The sequence below is a fragment of the Nelumbo lutea genome, chromosome 6, assembly GCF_056320005.1.
Source record: "Nelumbo lutea isolate HS-2025 chromosome 6, American lotus-T2T, whole genome shotgun sequence".
NCBI classification, from domain to species: domain Eukaryota; kingdom Viridiplantae; phylum Streptophyta; class Magnoliopsida; order Proteales; family Nelumbonaceae; genus Nelumbo; species Nelumbo lutea.
Genome location: NC_142689.1, coordinates 58093705 through 58120513, shown reverse-complemented (window position 1 = coordinate 58120513; position 26809 = coordinate 58093705). Strand labels below are relative to the sequence as shown.

At 36.8% G+C, this 26809-nt stretch overlaps 1 protein-coding gene and 2 long non-coding RNA genes across 3 annotated transcripts; 2 read left to right on the top strand and 1 right to left on the bottom strand.

Moving 5' to 3' along the window:
- Positions 1-2488: 2488 nt before the first annotated feature.
- Positions 2489-6130, bottom strand: LOC148849058 (uncharacterized). Its single transcript, XR_016100253.1, has 2 exons — positions 5684-6130; positions 2489-2762 (listed from the first exon to the last, which is right to left on the bottom strand). It is a non-coding gene; the product is annotated as an uncharacterized LOC148849058 (long non-coding RNA).
- Positions 6131-10289: 4159 nt separating this feature from the next.
- Positions 10290-18755, top strand: LOC148849057 (FMN-linked oxidoreductases superfamily protein). The gene is made up of 10 exons (XM_088949676.1): positions 10290-10748; positions 11356-11472; positions 11623-11859; positions 12708-12951; positions 13047-13306; positions 14016-14288; positions 14575-14856; positions 15642-15762; positions 17934-18103; positions 18250-18755. The coding sequence occupies exons 1-10, from the start codon at positions 10485-10487 to the stop codon at positions 18346-18348; spliced, it is 2067 nt and encodes a 688-aa protein (XP_088805802.1). The 5' UTR covers positions 10290-10484; the 3' UTR covers positions 18349-18755.
- Positions 18756-23599: 4844 nt separating this feature from the next.
- On the top strand, positions 23600-24455 carry LOC148849056 (uncharacterized). The gene is made up of 3 exons (XR_016100487.1): positions 23600-23678; positions 23798-23871; positions 23961-24455. It is a non-coding gene; the product is annotated as an uncharacterized LOC148849056 (long non-coding RNA).
- The last annotated feature ends 2354 nt before the right edge of the window (positions 24456-26809 follow it).

Here is a 26809-nt window from a genome sequence, read left to right as displayed (position 1 = left end):
ATAGTAGGAATTATAGTGTGCTCCACGGTTGCTTTGTCTGGCATAACAACCTCAAACCCTTGCACATTAGATGAATAGAATGAAACTGATAAATATGACAGGGGATAACTTCTATTTCCTCTAAATGAATACCTTGATGAGAATGCCCTTAAGTAGCAGGGTGTTGTAGTGTACACGATTACATCTTCTACTTGGGTGAGGAGATCAGTGGCTGAGGTCTTCGGATGATTTTGTGTTCCTTGGCATGGGTTCTTATTAGTAACATGAGAGTTAAGTGTTCTTCTTCTCTTCAGGGTTTTCATTGGTTGGTACAACCATTAACTCTGGTGCATGATGATTTGCACTACTAATGTAGTCAAGACATCAGGCGAATCCAAAGAACGTCAATGTTCACGTAGCAGTCCAATAGGGCCAACTCAATCAAGAATCATGCATTAGTTTCACATCTCATGATACGGGTTGGGTAATTGATATGGATGCGTCCTACCATGCTACTCCAAAGAAGGATTTCTTCACTTACAAATCTAGTGACTTTGGTGGGGTGAAGATTCAAAATAATAGTACTTCAAAATTTAGAGGGATAGGTAATGTACATGTAAGGACAAATGTTGGTTGCAAATTGATTCTCAAATATGTGGGACATGTTCTAGACCTTTAATTTAATCTAATTTTAGTAGGGACATTAGATGAACAAGGGTACTCTAGTCAATTTAGTAATGGGTGTTGAAAGCTTACTAAGGCTTTCTTGTGGTGGCAAGAGGAAGAAGGTAGTGTACTCTCTACAAGATGCAAGCACATGTTTGCAAGAGTGAGATGAACATAGTTGAGGAGGTGTCTACATATTTATGGATGACAAACGATATAAACTTTCATTTCAAAAGAAAATTTGATGTGTTGGAATTAATTCATTTGATGATGTATAGTCCCTATGAAAGTTAAAACTCTTGGTGGTATACCCTATTTTGTTATTATCATAGATAGTGCACCTAGAAAAGTATGTGCATATGCAATGAAACATAAGGGTGATGCCTTGGAGTTATTCAAACAATTTTATACTAAAGTTGAAATGGAGGCGAGAAAACCTTTCAAATGTATTTCTACTAACAACAGTGGTGAATACATTAGCCCATTTGAGGACTATTGTAGGAACCATGGAATTAGACATGTATTTCATTTCTATGACACCACAACAAAATGGTGTAGCCAAAAGGATGAACCACACTATTATGGAAAAAATTAGATACATGTTGTCACATACACACTATAGGAAATATGACATATACCGATGGATCATGGGTATAATCCGTTGGTGTATCCCCAAATGAGCTACTCCAACGGCCAACTTGTGCGTCCAGTTAGCCATGGTCGGTATAAACCTATACTAATGGATTTTGTCCATTGGTAATAGAGTGTAGATTCCTATACTGACGACTTTCTAAACTGTCGGTTATCAAGGCATCCGTTGGTATACATCATAGATATGGGGTATGGTGTATATTGCTATATATCCATCGGTATAGCTTTTCCGGGTCTAGTATCCTCTTGCATAATTTTAGTAAGATGGAAAGAATGAGAATTGACAAACAGATGTTGTGGCACACTGAGGGTTAATGTAGGACTTGGATTCATATTTTGGGAGCCAACAATTTTAGAGAAATTAAGAATTTTGGTTTGGCTTCATGTCAACCTTAGTTTGGGACCTGTTTGGGAGGGTTAAAACTTTGATTGAAATAAATTTGTTTTTCTCGAGGTGGGCTCTACCTGTTCGGGAGTGCCTAATTTGGTTTTCAGTCAATCATTTACCCCAGTTCTAGATAAAAGACATGCATTATGGGATTCCTGTGCTTTTCACCAAATATGGCTTAAGAATTGTTGGGATGGAGCCCACCTCATAAAGCCATAAGCTACTATCTGAACTTAATAAAAAAACTCCTTGTTTTTGTCTTTTAATTGTTCAAATAATTAAATAATCAAAATTTGAAAGATATAGTGGTCTATCCAACTTCATTGAGCCATGGAGAAATTCAAAGCCTCCTTAAAATGCTATTCACTTAGTCTCCATTTGGATATAAATACAAATACATTCAATGTAAATACAAACAGAACTCATGTGTATGAACCATGAACCATACATATTTGTATTTGCATTCTTCTCAAACATAGCCTTAAAAATAAAATAATAAACTTTTCAGTTCAGCATATTCAGCTGTTATCAAAAGCCCCTTAGTGATAAGCTTTTCAGGGTCTAATATTAGCAAACCATGCAAGACAATTGATTCTCCTTGAACAGTTTACTGTAATCACTCTATTTTAGAGAAAGAGATACGTTTTTTGTACCTATGAAATTGGTAAGAGTTTTTCCCTCATCACTTATTGGCCGGCCCATTTCATCTAGTTGAACAATAATATTCTCCTCAGCTGACATATCCTACACCTCTAACATACGTGTGGGACCTCGAGGCTAGTGTTACATTGAAAACATGAAAGATGTGTAAATTTTATATGGATTATAATAACTCAATAAACAAACTAAGGATTTTTATGTCAAATTAAAGTATACAAAATCATTAAATACATTTAGTAGGATGCCTTTCTGAGTGTTCATCCGTTGGTGCACTATCCTGGGTAGTTTGGCCCTCATTGTTGGGCTCAGCTTAGGTATGCTCCTCGTTATTGGACACACCCCCTTGTGGCTGATCGTCAACTCTTGTGTGAGAACTCATTCAGGCAATATTCAATCTCTTACACTTCCCCATATTAACCTGTAAGGTGTAATGCAAAGATGGGGTGACTAATATGCGAGACACAATTACTATCTTCTTAGTGGAGCATCAAGTGGATTGCAAGACACCAACCACTTTATATATGTAGCTAATGCAAATTCATAATTCAGACTAGAAGCATCTGAGATGATGAAAACATGAATTATGATATCTGCTACTTGTATTAGAAGCAATCAAATCTCTTACTGTCACAATCAAGTGGATTACAAGACACCAACCACTTTATAAATGTAGCTAATGCAAATTCATAATTCAGACTGGAAGCATCTGAGATGATGAAAACATGAATTATGATATTTTCTACTTGTATTAGAAGCAATCAAATCTCTTACTGTCACATGTTAAAACTGCAATGCCAACAGAAAACTAGATTAAATAAGTAGCAAGTTCACCTTTGAAAAATAAAAAACATAACGATTATTTATCCAAAAAAGTGGAGAACAAACATTTCCAGAAGGTGCCAATCACATCAACCAGATCTTTGTGTTCGTGTGGGTCTTTAGGTGGAGATGTAAAATAGGATCTTGTGTTTGTATTGCACAACTCTCATAATATGGATTCAAATATATATAGAGCATATCATATTAGCACAATACTAAGGTCTGCACTACTCATGTGCATCTTAAATTACAAAAATATTTTTAGGGAGAGGCAATGCGTATTTTATGTTATTTGATAAACTTATCTCCATCGGCCTTCTTGAATGGAGATGTGCCTAAAAGGGTGTAGACAGGAAAGGATGTTTCGTATAAACACTTAATAGTGTTTGGAAGAATGACATTTGCATATGTTTCAAAAGAAGATAGATCCAATATTAATGATAAAGCTAAGAATGCATTTTCTTGGGACATGCAAATAAAAAGTTCAATTACATGTTATGGGATCTTGTTGAGAAGAAGATTGTTATAAGTTGAGATGTGTTATTTCTTGAAGACCAAACCATTGAAAATATTGACAAGGTTAAGTAACCTTAATGATCTAATTGAGGTAGATTCATTCCCTCCTTAAGCAATGCATGATGAAGTAAGTGAAGAAAATGAAAATCAAAAAAATGAAGGTGATGGTGATCATATACAAGATGATGAATAGAAGGAGTTGCCCCTTAAGAGCCCTTAAATATGCTACTATTAAAAAGATCCACTAAAGAGAGGCAACCATTAAAGAAGTACCCACTTGAAGAATCTATTATGCTTATTGATGGAGGAACATGAAAAGCTATGAAGATATGCTATCTAGTGAATAGAAAGGTGAGTGGTTGAAAGTTATACATTAAAAATTGAATTCCTTGCATGAGAATCACATATATGGTTTGGTGAAGTTGCCTAAAGGAAAAAAATCACTTAATAACAACTAGTATTTAAATTGAAGATTGAAGACGAGAATTTATAATCAAGATATAAGTCAGGGCTAGTTGTGAAACGTTTTGAAAAGAAAAAGGGTGTTGACTTTGATGAGATCTTTTCTCTTGAATAAGAAATAAATAATTATTTAAAAATTACAAAAAATGTTTCATTAAATGACTATTGATGCATTTTTATGATTTATTAGAGTATTTATAGTGTTTCCATGCATTTTCATGTGTATCTTAATTTTTCGTCTAATTCCATGCATATCCAAGGTGTATTTGATACATCTCCTAAATTTGTCTCTCTGATAGACTTACCGTTTCAAATTTTTTGAACCTTAACTAGAAGGATTCAAAGTAAAAAGAAAAGAGCCCATGGTGTTCAAGCTAAGAAAAAGTATGTATGGGTTAAAACAAGTTGCAAAGAAATGGTATAAGAAATTTGATTCATTGGTGGTGGATCATGGGTACACAAAAACAACTTCAGACCATTACATGTTTCTTAAAAAAATTTTAGATGGCGATTTTATTATCATTTTACTTTATGTTGATTGTTGGAAGGTATTAGAATCCATCATATAGATGGCCGAACCATGCTAGATGGTTGGGCAAATTTTCAAAAAAAAAAAAAAATTCTAACCCTTATGGGAACCGATTTCCTAGTGAATTTGAAAACAGAATTTTCATGATCGACTTTGCACTAAACCGGACCAAATTTGAAACCAAATCAAAAGGGGAAATTATAACTGATATGAATACTACAAGTGCATATCCCAATGTGGAAGTTTACACCCAAATCAGTCTTAAAACTAGCCTCCACTGAAAATGGCGTAGTGTGTAGGTGAAGCCGGTTCAACAACACTATTTTCAACACAACTACAACCCAACTTGGTTGAATTGAATGAGGTAAGTGAGCTTGATTTTCTTCAACGTTTTTCTTGTAAAAAGTAGAAGAAAAATTTATCAAAAATCAGTTATTGAAAGCCTAGGTCATGATAGAGTTTCTTGGGAGACAAAAGGATGCAAACATATACAACTACTGAATTAACAGGAAATTCAACACACAGCAATTAACGATTCAAACTATGCGCTGAGATTTAAGTATTACAATATTTCATCAAACCAAACCGGAACCTGATCTTCAGAGAAGAGGTAGACTAGAATGAGATTAAACACATGAACATATGATCAACAACATTCATCAATTTGTAAAATTGATTTAAAAAAAAAATACTAAGATAACATTATTAGCATTTGGTAATATTCATTAGAGAATGATAGAAAGATTATAGATAGCCTCATCTACAATATTCAACAAATCAGGGGGTGATTTTAGGGGAAAATAAAGAAAACAACGATGATCCAATCTCTAGGACTAACAGGTTTGAATTAAATCTAACACCATTAACACCTAACACGAAACAAAGATCGGATTGGGTTGGGGATGAAAGTTTACAAGAGTGAGTTCGATGGAACCTACTCCATCGACCTTCTCCCCAACCTCAAATCTTCACTGCCAAAGAAAAAAAAATAGAGGAGGCTCAGTTCAAATTACCTAGGTGATGTCCCGACCGATTGTTAGATGATGTGAACTAGAGATTCAGATAAACTTGATTTACTCCATATATACAAATCAAGGACTATGATGCACAATGATGGAATGGTTCGAATCTCCTTCCACCTTCTGTGCACAAAGGACCTGATGAACATTTTTGTGACTTGCCAATATTGGAAGACGGAATACTTAAGGAAGTTTCTAGGAAACAAATGAGAGGAGAGAAATGTTGCTGGACTTTCTCGCCGTGTGATTGCCCTTTCTCGTAGAGCAAGAGATGAATAGTATGATGTAGGAAGAGAATGGTGGGGGAAAAGAATGAAAAACGCTGGGAATGAGAGAAACAGGGAGAATAGTTCTAATGGGAACCAAAATTGAGAGTTGACGCCGTTGTTCAACGAAGAAGATTATGAACAGTGGTGGTCAATAGTAAAAATCTGTCCCTTAACCCTAATCGCTCGATTTTATTTATAACAGGGGGCAAAGACAAATTTGTAATTTTTGGGAAAACCAGGGGCAACTTTGTAAATTTATGAATTCTAGTCAAAACCGGTCCAAGGGGTGTCAAACCAGGGTTCTGGTTCAATTATGGGGGGTTTTGGGTCAATGGTCAAAGGGTTCAGATGGATTCTGGACACATAGAGGGGTTTTGCATGTATAGGCTAATAAGATTGGTTAAAATAGAATCTTTTTTTATGAATGGATAGATAGGGGTATTTTTTGTTGAAATTTCACAAGATGGGTTTTTTGGACTTTTCAGAGTTGATTGGTAGGGTTGGATTGTCCCAAAAGGTCCTACATCAGGCAAATCTGGAAGGGTGATGGTTCGATCAATCTAGAGCTTCAAAATATAATTATTGTGCAATGAAGGAGCAAACAAAGGTATTTTGGATTAAAATTTTATAGGTGGTATTTCACGGTGTCCAGGATCTGGTGGTATTTTGGGCTGAAACTTTATAGGTGGTATTTCAAAGTGTTCGGGATCTGGTGGTAATGTCTAATTGGTTCAGGGGGGTCAAGATCATAGGAATTTGGGTCAACGAGAGGACCTATAATGAAATCTTGGTTTGATGGAGGGGTAAACGGGAGGATCTTGGATTGAAACTTTATGGGTAGGTGTTTTAGTGTGTCTAAGGCTCAATTGTATGGTCTTATTTGCTCAAATGTGTTTGGATCAAGGGGATCTGAGTTATGGGTGTTTTAGGCTACCGAGAAGGGTCAAAATTGAATCTTTGCTTGATGAGAAGGTAAAAAGATGATTTTTTTATTTGATATTTGCTAGGTAGGTATTTTGGGAGGTATTGAGTCTAATGGTGGTGTCTGATATGGGGCTTGATGTGTAAATGGGGGTTGATCGGGGCCATTGGATTGGTATTGGGTAGTTTTAACGATCGATTTGAGGGCTTTTGGGCTAAAAGTTTGTTTGGGTATTTGGGTGCTTCGGAGTGATTGAGGATATGATTGGGCATTCGAAGTGAATTGAGGGTTTAGGTGACAGACTAGACAAAAATTAGGTGCTAATACCAACTTAAAGTGTTCTTTTTGCAATAAGTAATGGACCCCACAGTAAAGTCAACTTCATTTACCTAAGTAATACTTACATATCTCCTAGGTGGCAAGTAACTTTTCCACATAGGAGAAAATTTATAAAACATAATGGATCAAGTTTACCATTTCAACATTGACTTTTTATGGGTAAAAAAGTAATTATATTACTTAATTACTTGGGAATCAAAAGAACATGAGCAAGTGTTACACATGAAACATTTACCCAAGTAAGTAAGAAATTTCTAAACGAACAAGGCCCTAGGCGAAATTAATAAAAGCATGTTAGTAGGGATGGCAATTTTTACTCCAACCCATGTGACCCATTTCATTGGTGGGTCAATATGGGTCGATTAACCCATTAGGGTCAAGGGAAAATGGTGAGGGTGGGCTAAGGGTACCCATTAGAATACCCTATTATCGTAGTCTCAAAACTACTTTGCTTCAAGAAAGACATGAAATAGGACAGAGCTAAGCCAGGTAGTCTTTAAGCAATAAATTAAAAATGGTAGATGTGGAGCAATACAAGCTAGAGAGCATGGTGAATAAGCTAGATGACCTCGACTGATGAAATCTCTTCACACAAAGAAATCGTAGAATTGTAAAGGCTTAGTTTGAAAAGAGTACAAATACAAATAAGTACAATACAAAATACATACAAAATTATGCAAAATATAAGTTTTATTTTGCACTTTACAGATTTGTATTTGTACTCCTTCCAAACTGAGCCAAAAGAGAAGGAACTTTGAGATCAGCAAAGAATTTGTGTTTCATTGGTTAAATAAATTCATCCGAGTCCACTCAATGAATTCACTAAAACAAGATTTGGAGATCAACAAAGAAATTGTGTTCCATCAATTAAAAAAAGCAGTTGGAATTTATGAGAAGCCTTGAACGTCGTGCCTTCTACCAAGATGTTCTCTTGCATACCAAGTTTCTAATGAATGTTATTATGCACGAAAAACGGTGAATCCATAGATTTTTGGTTTCTAAATATCTCAAATCATGTTGTAGAATACATATTAAGGGTTAAAATTTTGATACGATACGTTGATACGCCCCATATCAGACATATCATATAGTATCTTTTGGATGTTTTGGGACCCTTCTTTTTTTAATACAAAATATATACAAAAAGGTATCCAAAAACTATTTTTTGAAAAAAAAAAACTAAAAGCGGATATTTTTTAGTACCATATGCCTTTAGTAATACACAGGGATGTATTGATACTTTAAACCTTGCATGGCCTTATAGAGAATCTTGCATTCAAATTGAAATTATGAATTTTAAGGGTTTCCATAGATAAAATGGGAAGCTCCACTATTTTCCTTTGAATTTTTGAGAAATGTTTTGAGGAAAGTGACCATATTAGAAGCTTAGTTGAAAAGCTCCACTTGGTCAAACCAAATCCAACACTTCTAACAAAATTGTCTTAGTTGATTGCATACTTTTGCCACCCCGTTGTTACTCTCGGCTCCATTGAAAACAGAAACACAACACAAAGGATTCATCTCAAAAAAATCTAATCTATCCTTTAAACAATTCAAGCAACAAAAGAAACGACAACAAGAAAGGAAAATATTTTGACAAATAGAATGGAAACCCATATCAATCCTATATCATGTCATTGGAATTTGGAATCTCTTGAAATGCTGCAAATGAAGAAAACCAATCCCGTAGACATCTTCATTGGCAGAGAGAAACCCTAAATGGGAGAAGATCTCGAATGATATTAAGGGTAAAATTGGTATTTTAAAAAATAAATGCATTAATTTAACATTTTTATTTTTGTTTCGGAAGATAGCGAAGGGAGGTAATTGCACATTTTATCAGAACTAGAAAGGATGTTTTTATTATAATCAAAACACCGGAGATTTTTATGAGGGACATGCTCAATGCAAATTTCTGAATTCCACTATAAAGCTATAAACATTTAAAATGCCAACAACCCCCATTCCATACACCAACTGTGAATTCTAAACACCCACCCCAACTGTACTTTGGGCCTAAAAATTCTGACCCTAGGCTGAATCCTCATTCTCCAAAAAATAAAAAACAAAGAGACATGTTACAATGCTGTTGGTTGCCCGGCCCACATTGTTAACTTCTTGTTAGGAGTGCAAATGGATTGGATCAAGATCCGATCTGATCCGATATATATTTTATACATATATATATGTTATTTATTTATTTATGAATATATATTTTATATTATATTTTTATAACTTTATTATATTATTTATTTATTTTTATAAAAAAACATGTATATATGAAGAAAATAATAAAATATTATTTGTATTTTTGTTTTTATTTTATTTAAATCAGTATAATTTATTTTTCTTTTAATAATTTATTAATTTTTAAAGAAAATAAGTTGAATTGGATTAGATCCAAAGATCCGATTTATTGATAAGATTTGAATTCAAATCGAGTCCTATCAGATCCGATCGGATTGGATAGTGTCAATCGTATTTGAATTCGATCTGATCCATTTGCATCCCTACTTATTGTATTCAGCTCATCTGGGGTGTCCACGGCATATTTTGCAACACCAAACTGGTGCTACACCGAACTATGGGCATATTTTGCAAACCGAACTAGTGGTACTGATTTTTCCATTTCTCCAAATTGAAACCGAACCGATATCACCGGTTAACCTGTTCGTCAATTTTGGTTTTTTGTCGGTTTGATTCTTTGATTTTTTGAATTTTGAATTTATAATATATATTATATAAATATATGTATAATATTATATTATAAATAATAAATGATATATAATATATTTATAAATAGATTATTATAAATATAATATAAGCATATATTTATATATAATATATAGAAAATATATGACATATATTAAAAAAATATAAAAAATATACATATAAATATATATACCAATCGGTTTAATTTATCGGAGATTTTTTTTATAGATCAATTAAAAACCAAACCGATCTTTCGATTTTTCAAAAATTCCAAAACAAAACCGAACCGATAGATTCGGTTAACCGTATTTTGCGGTTCGATTTTCTCGAATCGGTTCGATTTTTCATGGACACCCCTAAGCTCATCCGGACCCTTGGGGAGGTGGTGGATGGGGACCGTGGAGTGGCCGGATGGGGCGGGCGGATCAGGATAATTACAGAGCCCACTTCGGTTAGTTGGTGCACAACTCACAAAAACCCTAAAAGGTTTACGTTCTTGGCAGAACACTAGATTCCAGCCTGCCTCTGGAGGTGTTCGTCTAATCGCCCTGTCATGGAAGAAGCTCCTGGGGAGGTGGAAACGAAAGTTTCGGAGGAAGCACCTTCGTCGAACGGAAGCGAAGTTCATTTAAAACCAGAGGAACTCGTCGCTAAAGCAATAGCTCCAGTGAAGAGAGAATTCCTTCGACCTCCACCTCTTAGGCCTTGCTCTAATGATGCTGTCAATGGAGAACCAGTTGTAAACAAGAAGTTAGTCCCTTCGAACGTGGTAACAGGGAAGAAATCAAGGAGGCAATTGAAGAGGGAACGCCTACAGGTATGCTTACTTCTAATTTATAGCTCCTTTCCGATTCTTGTATATTAGAATTCACTAAAGTTCCTTGTTTTCTTTATCTCAGTTTTATCCTACCAGAAGTCTTCACCGTTTAAAGTACTTACATTGGTTCTCGGTTTATAATTTGTTGGCCGCATTAATTACTGCTTACGAGTTTGTAGCTGTATCACTTAGTTCTTCATTCATTCCTGCTATAAGTGTTTTAGGCGCTATTATGGCCAGTACTTAACGAGCGAATGCTTGTCGTCCTTGAACGTTCTGAAATTTTACTGCTCAATAACAAGATCGGTATACATTGTTTAACTTAACAATGATAATTTGCACTTTGAACAATAGCAGAATAGAAGGTGCGTTTTAGTCGTTTGACTGAAACAAGACATCTTAACGGAGCTTAAGTGTTTAAATCATTCCCTACTGTTATGAAGGCTCTTGCATTCTTCTCCATAAATAGTTGTACTACTCTTTAATTTTCCTTTTTCGTTTCAAATATATAATAGCGGCGGTTTCCCACTCCCATTTCCTTGATTATCTCGCTTTTTTCCTCTCTCCAATAGTTCTTACTCACAAAACTGGTCAAAAAAACTTGCAGGAACGAAAATCTGCATCACATATCTGTCCTGAGGTAGCAAAGACTGGTAATGTGTGCTCATGTCGTTTTGGAGGTAATTGCCGCTTCAGCCACGATATGGAAGCATTCAAAGCTCAGGTATTGTGACGCTTGTATACCATACATTCCACCTTTTGATAAGCCCAAAAATTTCTTATTGAATTAATATTCTCCGAGTGCCAAATAAAAATTAATATTCTCACATGCATTATTCTGCCTTTATGATGGATAAAATGCTCTCAATTGCAGAAGCTGGCTGATCTAGATGGAGATTGCCCTTTCTCTGCCCTTGAAGGGCCATGTCCTTATGGATTGGCCTGTAGATTCTCAAGTACGCATAAGGATGGCTTTCCTGCGGACTCATTGAATGCACAGAAGAAAAGATCTGAAATAAATGGGCTGAACAAAGATCTTCAGAAACTTTTGTGGAAAAACAAAGTCAACTTCCCCATGGCAGATGCACAGCTCAAACTCCTCGGTCTTCTGGTATGAACAAATTGTTTGTCTGTAACAAAGCGGGGCTCCATAATTCATTTCACTTTTGTATCTTATGTATGATAATTGTTCTATTGTAGCATTTCTGAAATAATCTTACTTTGGTTAACCAAAAGGATCTCTTTGGTATTCTTATAACCCTTTACTTGATTTTCTAATTACATCTGTACTTCCTATAATCATTGGCATTAACTTTTAAGTCTTAGTCACTTTTCACCAAGTTTCGTTTTTAATGGCCCATCTTTCTTTTTTATTTGTGTTCCTGCAAGTATTTGTTCTTCAGAATGCTGCTATTTTTAATCTTTATGCATGGAAAACAGTTCCCAAGGTTGTGTTTTGCATGCTTTTGGAAAATTAATTTCAATGAATTCTGTGGTTCTAAGAATCACTTTTGAGTTTGGATTATGGAATTTGCTGGAACTAATTCTTTTTTTGGGCTAAAAACACACTATATGAATTGATTCTTTGGATCTAGGAAGTTAGCTTCAAAAAGAATCATTTTTGGCTCAAAACTCATTCTTTAGATAGTGATTCTTTGGAGCCAAATTTTAACCAAACATAGCCTAGAAGTCTTCACACTATCATTCAAGAGTTTTATAAAAAAAGGCCATATTTCTGGAAGATGAGACATCAATCTCCATAATCAGATGGCCCTTCGATACTTGATTTAGGCTGTGTTTTTTATTTATACTGGTGCATTATAAGTTTTGTCTGAAACACCCTCCTTTTCTAATACCAAAAAAACCCTTTTTCTAGATTGTGATTTCTCACACTGAATTCCTGGAAAGGTCCCAAAATGATTGGTTGGTTTTCACTTTTTTGATAAATGTCAACTGCAGGGGAATGGCAATGCTAAGAAAAAAAATCTGGAACCACATGAGGAGGAAGGTGATCAAGCTGTTCTTAATGGGTCTCGTATTGGTGAAATAGCTTCTGATTCTGTTGAAAAAGGAGATTGCCCTCAAAGAGCTAAGGAGGTGGAGGACCATGTGGGGGATTCAATTGCACTTGATTTGCGGCCATCAAAGAAAGCTAAAACTCCACTCATTGAAAAATCTTGCTCCAGTGAAGTAGAAAGTAGTGGTAATTTGCTTTTCACTGAAATGCTCTTGATAGCTCTTTTTATTAACATTTTGCTGAGTTTTTTAGTGTATCTGATCTTGGTTGTATTGCAACAGGCTTGAATCTCCAGGAAAAAGAAATTGAGAGAAGCTCCATACAGGCCGAATTAGAAACCACACCTTCTGATAATTGTCTTGCAGAAACTGATATGTGCTTGAAAGCACATCCACGTGAAAAGAAACTTATTGATTTCAGAGGAAAGCTGTATCTTGCACCTCTAACCACTGTTGGGAACCTTCCTTTCAGAAGGGTCTGCAAGATGTTAGGGGCAGATATAACATGTGGGGAAATGGCTATGTGTACAAATCTCCTACAGGTTTATTTGTCTGCACTTATCAATTTTACCATCTCAACAGTGCAACTCTTCTTCAAAGTTTTTGGTGAACTTTGTAAAGTTTGAATGAGAACTTCTGCTGAACTTATAGAGACTCTTAATATTATCTAGGATTTACCTTTCTGTATATAGTATGGGTCTTCTGCTGAGCTTTCTCCTTGATTAGTTTAATAATCAATATGAGTCTTTCCAATAAAAAAAAATCAATGAGTCATGATCATGACCAACCTACACTTGATAAAGGGCTTAATCATTTCTTATTACTACTGTTTCCACTACTACTATTTGTGCTGTTGCTAACTTAGTTTCATCTGTGCACAAATTCATTCCTCTTGTAGAATCACAATGAGTTTAGAACTTTTTAAAGTTATTTTATATGCCATGCCCTAGATCAGGGTAGAGTCGGACATCCTTATGAATCCAGGATCCAGTTACTAGCAGTTGGTTATTTTGTCTTATTCTCAAGTTATGTACACAACTGTAGTGTTCAGAGGATAGCTTTGCAGCAACTATGGTTCTAGAATTTAGAATGACAAGTAGATTTTTGTTTGGTTTTAATCTGGACAAGCATATTGCCTTTGTGTATGAATTCCTCAAAATTTGTTATATAACATAGCTCTTACTAGTTATTATTTTTCAAGTTCTTGTATGATTTGGTATGTTGTTCTCTAACATAGAGTAGTGGAAATAGGGTCAAGCTTCAGAATGGGCATTGTTGAGGCGACATTCTTCTGAGGATCTATTTGGTGTACAAATATGTGGGGCATACCCAGACACTGTAGCACGTACTGTTGAACTCATTGATCGTGAATGTACTATTGATTTTATTGACATAAATATGGGGTGCCCTATTGATATTGTTGTTAACAAGGGTGCTGGATCTGCTCTTCTTACAAAACCTTTGAGGATGAAGAATGTTATACAAGCTACTTCTGGCACAGTGAACAAACCTATAACTGTAAAGGTGCTTCTTTCCCTTTGATTTGTTAATCTAAACAAAACATCATCTGCATATCATGCCTCATTCTCTTAAGCACTAATCCACATCTCTCCAAACACCAACAGAATGCCTGTTCTTCCTGTATCTATTGTTATTTGAAAATGGACTATGCTCAGTTTTTGTTCTTGTTGTGGTTTGAATATATACTTCATTAACTGTGTTTTATTACTCTCAAGTTTTTCTTATCATCATTCCTGTTTTCTTTTTAATCCTTTGTCATCATGGTTCAAATGGAATTTTACTGCTTTAGGTCCGGACAGGTTATTTTGAAGGGAGAAATCGCATTGATTCACTAATAGCAGATATTGGCAATTGGGGTGCCGCTGCAATAACAATTCATGGTCGGTCACGTCAGCAACGCTATAGCAAGCTTGCTGATTGGGATTATATATACCAATGTGCAAGAAAGGCCCCTGATGTTTTGCATGTTTTGGGAAATGGAGATGTATTTTCATACTTGGACTGGAACAAGCACATATCCGATTGTGCTGAACTTTCAACATGTATTGTTGCTCGAGGATCACTTATTAAGGTTTGTATGCCTCGATTTATTTATATCATAATGCTAAAGAAATTTTATTATTATTATTATTACTTTTTGGTGTGTTTGTGGTGTTAGATGCGTGTGTAATCTGTCATCATCATCATAATCATCTAAGCCTTATCCCTACTATATGGGGCCAGCTATATGATTCCTGTTTTGCCGTTTCTGTTCTGTTCAGTGCCATATCCATTGTTAAATTATGAGCATCATTTAAATCACTTCTTACTACTTAAGTCCATATCCTTTTTGGTCCGCCCCTTGTCCTTCTAGTCCCTTCAACCTTCAACTGATCACATCTTACAGGTTCTGTAGATGATCTTCTATGCCCATGAGCAAACCATCTTAGTCTACTTTCTCATTTTATCACCTATTGGAGCTACTCCTAAGTTTCTTCAAATGACTTTATTTCTGACGCTATCCTTTCTAGTTTTTCCACTCTTCCATTGTTGGCATTCACATATGCATTTATGTCACTTATTTTTTGGAGATGTTCTTGACTATCCAACACTTTGCTTCATACAACAATACTAGCCTTACAACTGTCTTATAGAACCTTCCTTTTAACCTAAGTGGTATTTGCTTATAATATAAGACTCCAGATGTGCCCATCCATTCTGCCTATCCTATAATTCTATGGGCAACATTCTCATCAATTTCTCCCTTGTTATGGATTATGGTATCCTGCATATGTATTTGTTTGTCTTGGAAGTTTCTTCTTGTTTCATTGTAAAATGGTTTAATGACCTTGCAATAATAAGCTTTCTGCTATGCAGCCCTGGATATTTACTGAAATCAAGGAACAGAGACATTGGGACATCAGTTCTGGTGAGCGATTGGATATTTTAAGGGATTTTGTACATTTTGGTCTGGAGCATTGGGGTTCTGACACCAAAGGTATGTCCTGATTACCTTCTAACATTTTGGCCATTTCTAGCAGTTTAGTCAGAGCTGTCAGGTGAAGCTCTAGGGCTTGGATTAGTCTTTAACAAGTTGACCAACTGAGAAATTATCGTACCTCAATAATAGGTTATTGAAAGCTTCTATCAATAAAGAAAGTGGCTTCTATCAACGATGGTCTTTTAGCCATCACCATAAGGTGATCTATCATCTATCACTATTGGCCAAGTTAAGATCCTTTAGATTCAATAGTGGCTGTGACCTATCAAAATAAAAAAAGTGATGTGGATCTGGTGGTGGGCATTGTGTGGTGAATGAGGGGCTGTGGGTGATTAGAGATGAATAATATGGCTGGAAAAGAAAATTGAGTGCTTGCTGTTCACCAAAGAATGAACAAGAAATTAGAAGGGAGAGGTGAACTCTTGCTGTTGTGGTAAACAGCAAAGAGACAGATCACTTAGAAGAAATAATAGAGAGAGGGGAAAAAGAACCAGATTTCACTTAACCAATATTTATTTAATCAAATCACTCTCTTGTACTCCAATTACAATGACTCTATTTATAGACTCAATTTATCAACTCGGATGCCCCTTTATAAACTCCAATTTGGACTAGGAAATTGACCCAAGACAACTAATTATTTTAAAACTATCCATAAGTAACCCAGAAAGGGCAAACTCTCTTATGCTGCATTTTTTTAAGGACGTATATCCTTTTTTTTTATCAGAAACAGTAACTTTCATTAGACATATTAAGAGAATACATTGTCACCACCCAGTCAAGGGTGTTTACCCCAAGAAAAGTACTTTCTGATTACAAAATAGCCCAAAACAAGTTTTCCCTGAAAGTTCCTTGCTTTGCAAGGGTGTCGGCTAGTCCATTTGCTGACCTCCTTGTCCACTTGAACAGTGCCCCAACCTCCCTTGCTAAGCAGTTTATTTTCCTCATGAATTGTCGATGTACCCAGGCCCCCAAGTTATGTGACTGCAACCACCCAATTAATAGTTTAGAGTCCCCTTCTACCTCAATCTGGTGTAAGCCCCAATATTTAGCCAGTCTTAGACCTTGTAGCAAGGCCATAATCTCTGCTCTCAAAGAGTTTTCATCACCTATTGGACCTGAATATAGTGCAACCAGTCTGCCCTCCTTGTCTCTGAAAGCTCCTCCCACCCCAGAGGGGCCCGGGTTTCCTAAGGAACTCCCATCGAAGTTCAGCTTCACCCGTTGATGTGCAGGAGGGATCCATTGCCCCTTTAACACAGACCTCAATGAGGAAGAGTTTGCCACAGTGTACCATCCTCTAAACAAATCATCAGCTGAATAATTTTTAAATAAAGGGGATGCTTTAAGCCAATGAATGACTGCAAAAAGGAGATAAAAAGGACGTATTTCTTTTTTGCAGTTAAAAACTCAATGTTCATAGGGGCCTTTTAACTGCAAAAAGGAGATAAGTCCTTAAAATATGTAATGCCAAATGCAGCCTTAACCCAAAAAAAACCTTTTGACACCTTGGAAAGCATTACAGGTTAAAGCCCATCTTATAATCAGCTTCTCAACTTTCCCACATAGGTTATCAAGTATCAACAGAAGATGCCTTGTTTTCAAACGTCCTATCATTCCTCTCCTTCCACACACTCCAGCAAACAGCTGTAGCCATCTTCCAAAGGATTCTGCCTCTCCTACTGAAAGCACCAAATTTCTAAGCCAAGACCAGGCTGCTTACATTTGTAGGAACCACCCACAACAGACCAAACAACCGTAGAACAGCAATGAAGTCTTTGACTTGGTTGAATTTCCATTTTAATAGATTGATGATATTTTTGGGAGTTGTGCTTTAGATAACGGCATGTAGACTCTTTGTTACATTGTTAAATGACAACAATAAAGGAGCAATAAAGGTGGCTGCTTCTCTTTGTTGCAGTCAGTGTTAGGCCGGAAGAGGGGTAGGTCCATTGGAATCTTGATTTATGAGTCCATTAAATTGAAAGAAAATTCAAATGGCAAATCATTCTCTGCCAGTTGATGATAGGATGGTTAATTAGTTTCTTCCGTTTTGTCTTTTAACTTTTTCTAGATGACTATCGAAGTTAGAGTCTCTTTAAATGCCTTTTGAATTTGGCTGGTAATAAACCTAAGGATTGGAAGCTAATTCTGACAAATGTCTGCAGGTGTGGAGACGACAAGGCATTTCTTGCTAGAATGGCTTAGCTACACATGTAGATACATTCCTGTTGGTCTGTTAGATATTATTCCTCAGCGACTAAACTGGAGGCCTCCCAGCTACTTTGGTCGCAATGACCTCGAGACCTTAATGGCCTCTGATTCTGCAGCTGACTGGGTATATTATTATTATATTCATGCTGACCATGGATGAGTATTTTGCTGGAAGGAGATCCTATTTTAGTTTTTAATAAATGTGTCAATGTGTTTCTTTTAAATACAGGCTGTTGATAAAAAATGGTTTTCTTTTTATTCCTGGTGCAGATTCGGATCTCTGAGATGTTGCTCGGCAAGGTTCCATCTGGCTTCACATTCGCTCCAAAACATAAATCTAATGCTTATGACCGAGCAGAAAATGGTTAATTATGCAAATTCGCCAAGTAAACAAGTGGATTTGAAAATGTTGTTTAGGTGCACCTCACTTGTCATTTCCCTAGCTTACGGCTTTGTGCCAGTCTGGTCTTTTTAGCTTCAGGCGTTTCAGCTACATTTATGGTTGTGATGCTTGAAAAAGATGAATGCCTGCTGCCCAGTATGGTGCTAAGCTGATACGTATTATGCGGGATGAGAAAATGAAAATACAATACTGATGGAATATGTTGTCATTGTATTTTAAAATGTTTAAGCAGTCTAGGGATTCTACCTTAGAACAATAGTAGTAGTAAACTAATTGAGAAAAATAATGCAGAAAATAGATCAACCTATTTATGAATATTCAACTGTTACTTGTCCATTCTCAAATAAGTGCTAGTCTTGTATATTATCTTCCAGCACGAGTGCTTGTGATCTCTTATATTTTGATTAACATGTGCTAATGCTTAAACCTGATTTTTTTGTCTGAATTAATGTTAATTCATTATGATCCCAATGCTGGTTGTAATGTCAATTCCATTTATGCATTGATTTTCCTTTTCATGTAGATAAATTAACTTTTATGGTTCCTAACCAGTTTTCTTAATACATAATTTAGTTTTTTACTGGAATCCTTGTCTCAAGAGTTGATACTAGATCCAGACCCATAAATAAAATCATTTAATTTAACAATTAATAAATAAATTAGAATAAACAAATAATAATCAATAATTAATTTAATAATTAATTATTTTTAGAATAAAAAAATAACATTATAATTAAGTCATAAGTATTAACAAAATAAAATATTAATAATAAAAGAGAAATTAACAAAAATTATAATATTAGTTAAATTTATTAATTAATTAAACAAACTAATAATTTACAATAAAATACTAAATCATAAAAGTATTATTAATTATATTAACAATTAGCAATAAAATATTTAATAACTAATTAGTTTAATAATAAATCAATAATTTAATTAAAAGAAATAATTTATCATTGAAAAATAATTTGACAATTTATGAATAATTAATTTTAAAATATTAAAATTATTAATTAAGTCATGTGTATTAATAAAATGTAATATCATTAATAACTTGTAGACTAATAAAATGTAAAATATTAATTAATTAAAATAATTAACTATTTATGGATTTAATTAGTTATTATCTAATTAATAATAAAATATTGAATAAGAAAAAGTATTATTAACTAATTAATAATTAACGAAGAATAGTTAACAATTAATTAGCTAAGTAATTAATAATTGAATAAAAATGATTTTATAATATTGTTATTTTTATTAATTCATAGTAAATATTAATAAAATAAATTTTAAATATTAATTCTTAATTAATAATTAATTAGATAATTACCAATATTAATTAATTATAAACTTATTTCCTTAAAGTGTTAATAATTAATAATAGTAAAATATAAAATAATAGAAGTATTACTAATCAATTAATTAATAATCGTTACTAGCATAGATTTTCACACTATTTTCCCTTTTGCAACCAAACAATGGAACATGAAAAATTTCCACCCGTTTTCCCTTTTCCATCCCATCCCATCCCACCAAAATCTTCCCACAAACCAAATTTTGTCTTTATGAAGAGGACACCAAGTGAAGGGTTTCAGTGCCCTTCATTCATTACCAGGACAATTATGGCACTTCCAATCTGCTATAAACAAGACATGTAACAATGGCCAATGGGCAATGAAAGCCCAATCATCAGTGCTCCATACTGTTACCAGATGCATCGGGACTCATTGCACATGTCTAGTTTGTAGCAAATCATCGGACTCTTCTACTCTTCGTTGGACGTTGGGGGTTCTGATCTAACATCAGTTCGTGATTTAGTTGATTTAGTTTCTAATAGGGTAGTCGGTTTGTTATGATGGGAAACTCTTGTTAAATTTTGCTTGTATACGTGGGGCTGAGTGATGATTGTGTTGGTAGGTGGAACTGGATCCATCCAAGGTAAAATTCTTTGGTACAATAAAATGGTTGATCTAAACTTTGGGGGTTTGGAAGAAGAATTGAAGGTGAGACGAATTTGCATCGACATCCCACAAAGCGTGTCCCATGCGCATCCCACAGCACATTCCAATAGTGTATCGGAGAACATATCCCCATGACAAGAGTATGGGAGAGGTTTCCAATGCATGGTGAGATTGTGCATGTGGAGCACCAATCTGAACTCAAGAGAGACAGACCATAGAGGCACAAAAAGTTATCATGCAAATAGGGGTGGATTTGAGCTGAGCCGAGTTGAATACTTGGTTATTTGAGCTCAGCTTGCAAGAATAGTATCAGGCTCGAGCTTGAATTCAACTCGACTCGAACTCGACTATAAGCCAAGTTTTTTTTTGAAAAATAAAAATTATATGTATGTATTATTTATTTAATACATACATATTATATATACAATAAAAATAAAAATTATATATAATAAAAATTATTTATATAATACTAGGCTCACAAACCTCACGAGTCGAGCTTCACTGAGCTCAAGCTTGTCTCAATTAGTAAACAAGCCTATATATTGGGCTCGAAGCTCGGTTTAAATCGAGTCGAGACGAGCTTTTCACAAGCCAAGCTCGAATAACTCATGAAAGGCTTGACTCGTGGCCACCCCTACATACAAGGGTTTTATAGAGATGACGATGGGGTAAATTAATTGGGTATACTCTATTTCAGGTGGATTCATTTTTTTAGAGTTTGGATCATTTGCCTATAAAACACGTTCCAACACCCTTCCAACATGATCTGGCCCAACATGATTTGGCACTGCATATTTCATACATGGTAAGTCCCACTTTTATGGTAGGTTCCAATCTCATGATAAAATGTACAGTGTTAGTGAAGCAAGGCGGAATCCATCATATGGATGGCCAAACCATGCTAGATGGTTGGGCGAAATTTTGAAAATTTTTTTGCAACCTTTTGGGAATCATATTCCTAGTTTTAGAAAATCTGCATTTTTCAATTGTCGTTTTTGCACTGAAGCCAGACCAGATCTAAAACCAAAAGGAAGGGAGAAGTATACCTGATATGAATTCCACAAGTGTAGCTCCCAAAGTGGTAGTTCATGCCCAAACTGAATCCCAAAACCAGCTTCCACTAAAGATGGCACAGTTTGAATTGAAGTCCGTTCAACAATGCAGTTTTCAGCAAAACTGCAATCTAACACTTTGGATCGTACAAGGGAGGTGAGCATGAATTTTCTCTCTATTTTTCTTGCAAAAATCAAAGGTGAAACTGATCAAGATCAATCCAAGAAGTGGAGGTCGAATTAGGGTTTCTGGGGTGGCAAGAATAGAGAGAGAGAGAGAACTGAGGACAACGTCAACTGGAGCAGATTCGATATCCTCTTTTCTTAGCCTTAAGGATCACTACTACTCAAATTAGGAGGTTCCTAATCCAAATCTTTATTTGGATTTGGACTCTCTAAGTGGATAAGACTTATCATCTTATACTAATGGTTGATTCAGACCCATATCAAAGCTCATATTCGCCCAAATCACATGACTGCTTAAGTCATCATGTGACACCTTGATTAATCCAATTAATCATGGGTTTTAGGCCCAATAAGCAAGTGGCTCACGTCCCTAGGTGGTTGCTAGCTCATTTAGGTTCACTTTGTATGGTGTGGGACCCCAATAATGACCTTACATAAGCATATATGGGTTCGGCTCAGCCTTTGTGAAAAGGCCGGGCCGAATTCACTATTAAGTATAGTGAACCCCTAAGTCTATCAGTATAGGCTCTTAATGGGCCCGACATTTACAATAACTGATCATTGATTCCGTCCATCCTATGAAGGCCCAATGACAATGGATTTAAGTAAGATATAGTTTATAAGGTAAACAACCCTTAATGGTCTCTTACACTTAACCTCTCAGCCCATATTAATCAAACATTACCCAACTGGGAAGGACCTCTCCATTGGTTACAAGGTGCAATGTTGCACTCTCTGCTCGGATGAGTCCTGGGAATTAAAACATTTTCTTAAAACATAATATATATATATATATATATATATATATATATATATATATATATTATCATATAAATATATTTTGCAAAATAAATCTAAAACACGGTTGAAATCAACTGTCGATAGTTTTGGTTTCCATAAGAGAGAGTGCAGTCCCGATCATTTACTTTGTCCAACAAAGGGGATAATCCTATCACTATGATCGCCCAGTTGAGTGAATTCTCAGACTGCCCCAACATACATAGGCTTTTACCCCAAAGGATCTCACTGATTGGCATATCAAAGACAACCCGATCCAATACCCAATGTAGTATCATAATCGAGTCTAGGGGATAGGTGCAACTTTCCAGTTTTGTCCATCAGTCTCCAAGGTTATGGACATAACTAGAAAATGGTTCGAGTTCAATGTTTCAAACAAACACATGCTACATGTGCTTTGGGTCCAACCCTGATAGCTGAGACTGGCTGCCCCAACCTTTTTGGCAGTACATTAGTGTCAGCATTGATAGGATAAACTCCCAAAGTCTATCCAACGGTTGAGAATATTCTAAACTAATACAAGTTTCATAAGTGTTCAATTAAGGACGTACACTATCTAACATTTATATCATGTTGGGAGGGTATTAAAACGTATTTTGTTAGCGTGTGATCTCAACTTGTTTTTTCTATTTGAGGTTTTGTAACTTTTGTTTGTTTGTTGTTATTGGGTTCAGGTCAGATTTATCTTGGCCAAAGTAATTTATAACAATTTGGGTTAGGAGTAATAGGTAGGTATCTGCTACCAAGAAAATGCTCCCAAGGCTGTCCCAACAGTCGACTATCCCTATTGAGGAGTAACTTGTGCCACTCTATAAATAGTGACCCACCTAATTGTATATTCAGGGAAGTACACTGCAGGCACCGCAAAATTCTGAAATTAGAGAGGTGGTTTGATCCACGGTCAGGATTCACCTGTGGGCCTAAAAATTCTGAGGTGGGTTGAATTCACCCTTGTATATTTGGTCAGGCCTCCACCAACCCTTACACCTCAACTGTAGAGCATCGGAAATTCCCCTTATACCCTATACCGTCTATGTGATCCTCTTTTAAGAAGAAGAGGCTATTATGAAAAGATGATTCCACCGCCATCAAAATATTCTTGCATAGTTCAATGGGAGAGTAAGTACTCAACCCGTTTACTTTCAGTGGACCCATTGTTCACCCCACCCCCTTGTCATTTTTGGTCTCTAATAAATGATAACCCTTTATTGCAGTGAGGAGTCTGTATGGAGTAATGGCGATATGTGGTTCAGTGCACGGTGCCTGCGGTGCCTCTTTGAGACAGATGCTTAGGTATACATTGAGTTATGTTTTTGTTGTGAATGCATAGTTTACTGTTGAAAATAGCTTAAATGCGATCAGTGTAGCCTGTTTGCCTTCATACCTTGACTCTGCTCTTGTATGGGTGATAGATGCGTACGGATTCTTGGTGGTTGCACGATCGACAAATTTGGTGAAAGTGTGCTATGTGTCGTCGGTGGCCCCGGTAAGTCTTACAGACTCATTGGTGGTTAAAGTCTCATTGATTGTCATTGCACCATTGTTCAATATTCCGTCTTTCATTTATTACTGTAGCTATACTTCTCTGGTGATCGTGATGAAGAGCTATACAAATGGCTCCAGTCCGATTCGATATTGGTAGTCGATAAGGTCTTCAAACCAATAACGGATCGATACTTTCAATGGAAATTACTTGTGGTTGATATGAAAGCAACGGGAACTCCAATCGTACAACTCAATCAATACCACTTGCCACCGCGTGCATGCCAGACCCGTTGTGTCTCCCTCATGACTAGTTCACTAGTAAATTGCTTGCTCAAGTGTTTATCGGCCGCTTTACTTGTGCATCCATGTCCTTTTGTTCATCCTAAGGCAGCAAACGAAACTAAGGGATAAGATGGCGCCTATCATTCTTGGGGTATTCGGGTGGGCATATGAATTTGTTGACTCTGTTGAAATATTTACTAAGTCTGTTAGTGTACTCGTTAATAGGAATTTTTTAAGTGGTTATAGTTTATTTTTCTGTTAAATTGTCGTTATCAATAGGAATTTGTTTAAGTGGTTTAGTTTGTTTTTCTGTTACTAGGTCTATAGGAGAATACGTAATTCTAAGAGCAAATTGGATGTTTTTTAAGAGCTGATGGTTGCACTTCCTTAGTTTCAAGCACTTATCCTTAGCTCTATAAATAAAGCAACTTCTTGTTATAAAAACATCAGATTTTTTGAAAAATAACAAAGTTCAGTCATTCTCTCTATTATTGTATCATTTTTCTCCCAAGATATTTATTTATCAGACTCAATCCCAAAGCAGCTCGGGTCCGTCGTAATGAGAACATGAGACCACCACAGTGTCATAGGGTAACGGTCCCCGATGTCACAACTCGAATCGCAGCCCAATCAAAGTTTCGGGAGCAAATAAACCACTATTTCAATCCATCGGCCGAGGTCGTTGGTAATTAGGCATCCCGGGCGGGTTCGATGTGTCCTTAGGGATTTTGTGGATTCCCTCGTCCCGGTTTTGCTGCCAACACACCCTGTTCGGTCCACATGCCACTTAGGGGCAACTTAGGGGATTTGGACACATGTGGTGCACTGGGGGTTAGGGATGGGGACACGATGACATCATAGGGTAATGCCCCCAGTGACACAGGTAAATCGTGGCCCGATCGGAGTTATGTGTAGGCTTAACGGAGTGAAACGAAGGTTTACCTTCCCTCCATCGGCCAAGGTTGTTGGTAATTAGGCATCCTGGGCCGGCTGCCTGTGTCCATAGGGGTATTTTGGACTCCCTCATCCTGGTTTGGTGGCCAACACAACCCCTGTCTAGTACACGTGCCACAAATGGGCAACTCAGGGGATTTGGTCATGTGTGGTGCATTGGGGGTTATGATTGGGGATGGGTCATGGAACAGCCAGGGTGTTGTAGGGTATTATCACCCGATGAAATGGGGGAAATCGTGGCTTGATCGGAGTTACGTGTAGGCATAAATTTCGCTCCGTTGGCCAAGGCCATTCACAATTAGGCGACTCGAGCGGGCTGGCTGTGTCCCTACTAACTTTGTGACTCCTTCATTCCGTTTTGTCAACGAACACACCCCTCGTCCCATCAATGTGCCACTTAGGGGCAATTGAGGGGATTTGGGCACATGTGGTGCAATGGGGGTTAAGGTTGGGGATGTGCCCGGAGATGGTGTTGTAGACTATTGTCCCAAGGTGGCACGATTCTAATCGCAACCCGATCAAAGTTACATGTAGGCTCGATAGAGCAAAACGAATGTTTACCCCAAATCACTATTTGACTTCGTCGGCCAAGGTCGTTGGTAATTAGGCGTCTCGGGTGGGCCAAATGTATGACTAGGGACTTTGTGGACTCTTCCATCACAGTTTGGCGGCCAATACACCCCCTCGGTCCACGTGCCACTTAGGGGCTTCTTAGGGGATTTGGCAACATCTGGCGCACTGGGGATAGCATCATAGGGTAATGTCCTCCGGTCACAAGAGTCAAATCGCAGCCCGATCAGAGTTATGGGTTGGCTCAATGTAGCGAGAAGTTTACCTCCGTCAGCTAAGGTCATTGGTAATTAGGCGTCTCTTGCGTATTGGCTGTGTCCTTAGTGACTTTGTGGAATCCCCCATCCTGGTTTGGTGGCCAAACACCCCTCGTCCAACCCACATACCACGGAGGGGCAACTTAGGGATTTGGCCACGTGTGTTGCACTGGGTTAAGATTGGGGATGGGCGGCAGTACCGCTAGGGTGTCATAGTGTCACGGGGCTAATCGACGGGGCCCCGTGCGGAACTCGATTGGGGTCGAGAAAGCCTACAAATGCGAGCAACAACACACAAAAGGAAACAACAGTGTACACAAATTAGACAAAAGGCAACTTGTATTGCATTAATCAGTGGTAAGCACAAGCACACAGTACAGTGTCGAGGGGATCACGTGCTTAACCTTTACACGCTTATGAGCTCACTCGACTACCTACCTCCCCTCCAAGAGTACGTTAAGCTTTTGGGGGAGTGACAAAAGGATACATCAGAATACTGTACATTCGTACTACTATTTACATAATTGCCATGGGCATACCCCCCTTACAAAAGAGTACAAGGACCCAACCCAAGACACTTAGATGGCGTGCTGATGGCGCTGAAAGAGGTTGAACCGTCACAGTCTCCCCCACTCAATTCAATCTTCGTCCTCGAAGATTCTTCCTCAGGTACTCGTCCAGCTTCACTGCGAACGGAAGGAGGTCTTCTGCATGCTCCCAGGTGTCTTCTTCTACAGGTCCCTTCCACTTCACCAGGTACTCCCATTCTGATGTTTGGGAGGATTGGGACAACCTATGGTTGAGGATGGAGTCAAGGGATCGGTTCTTGGGTGGTCGGTATGATGGGTGTGGGCGTTGACTTTGGTTTCGGGAGGT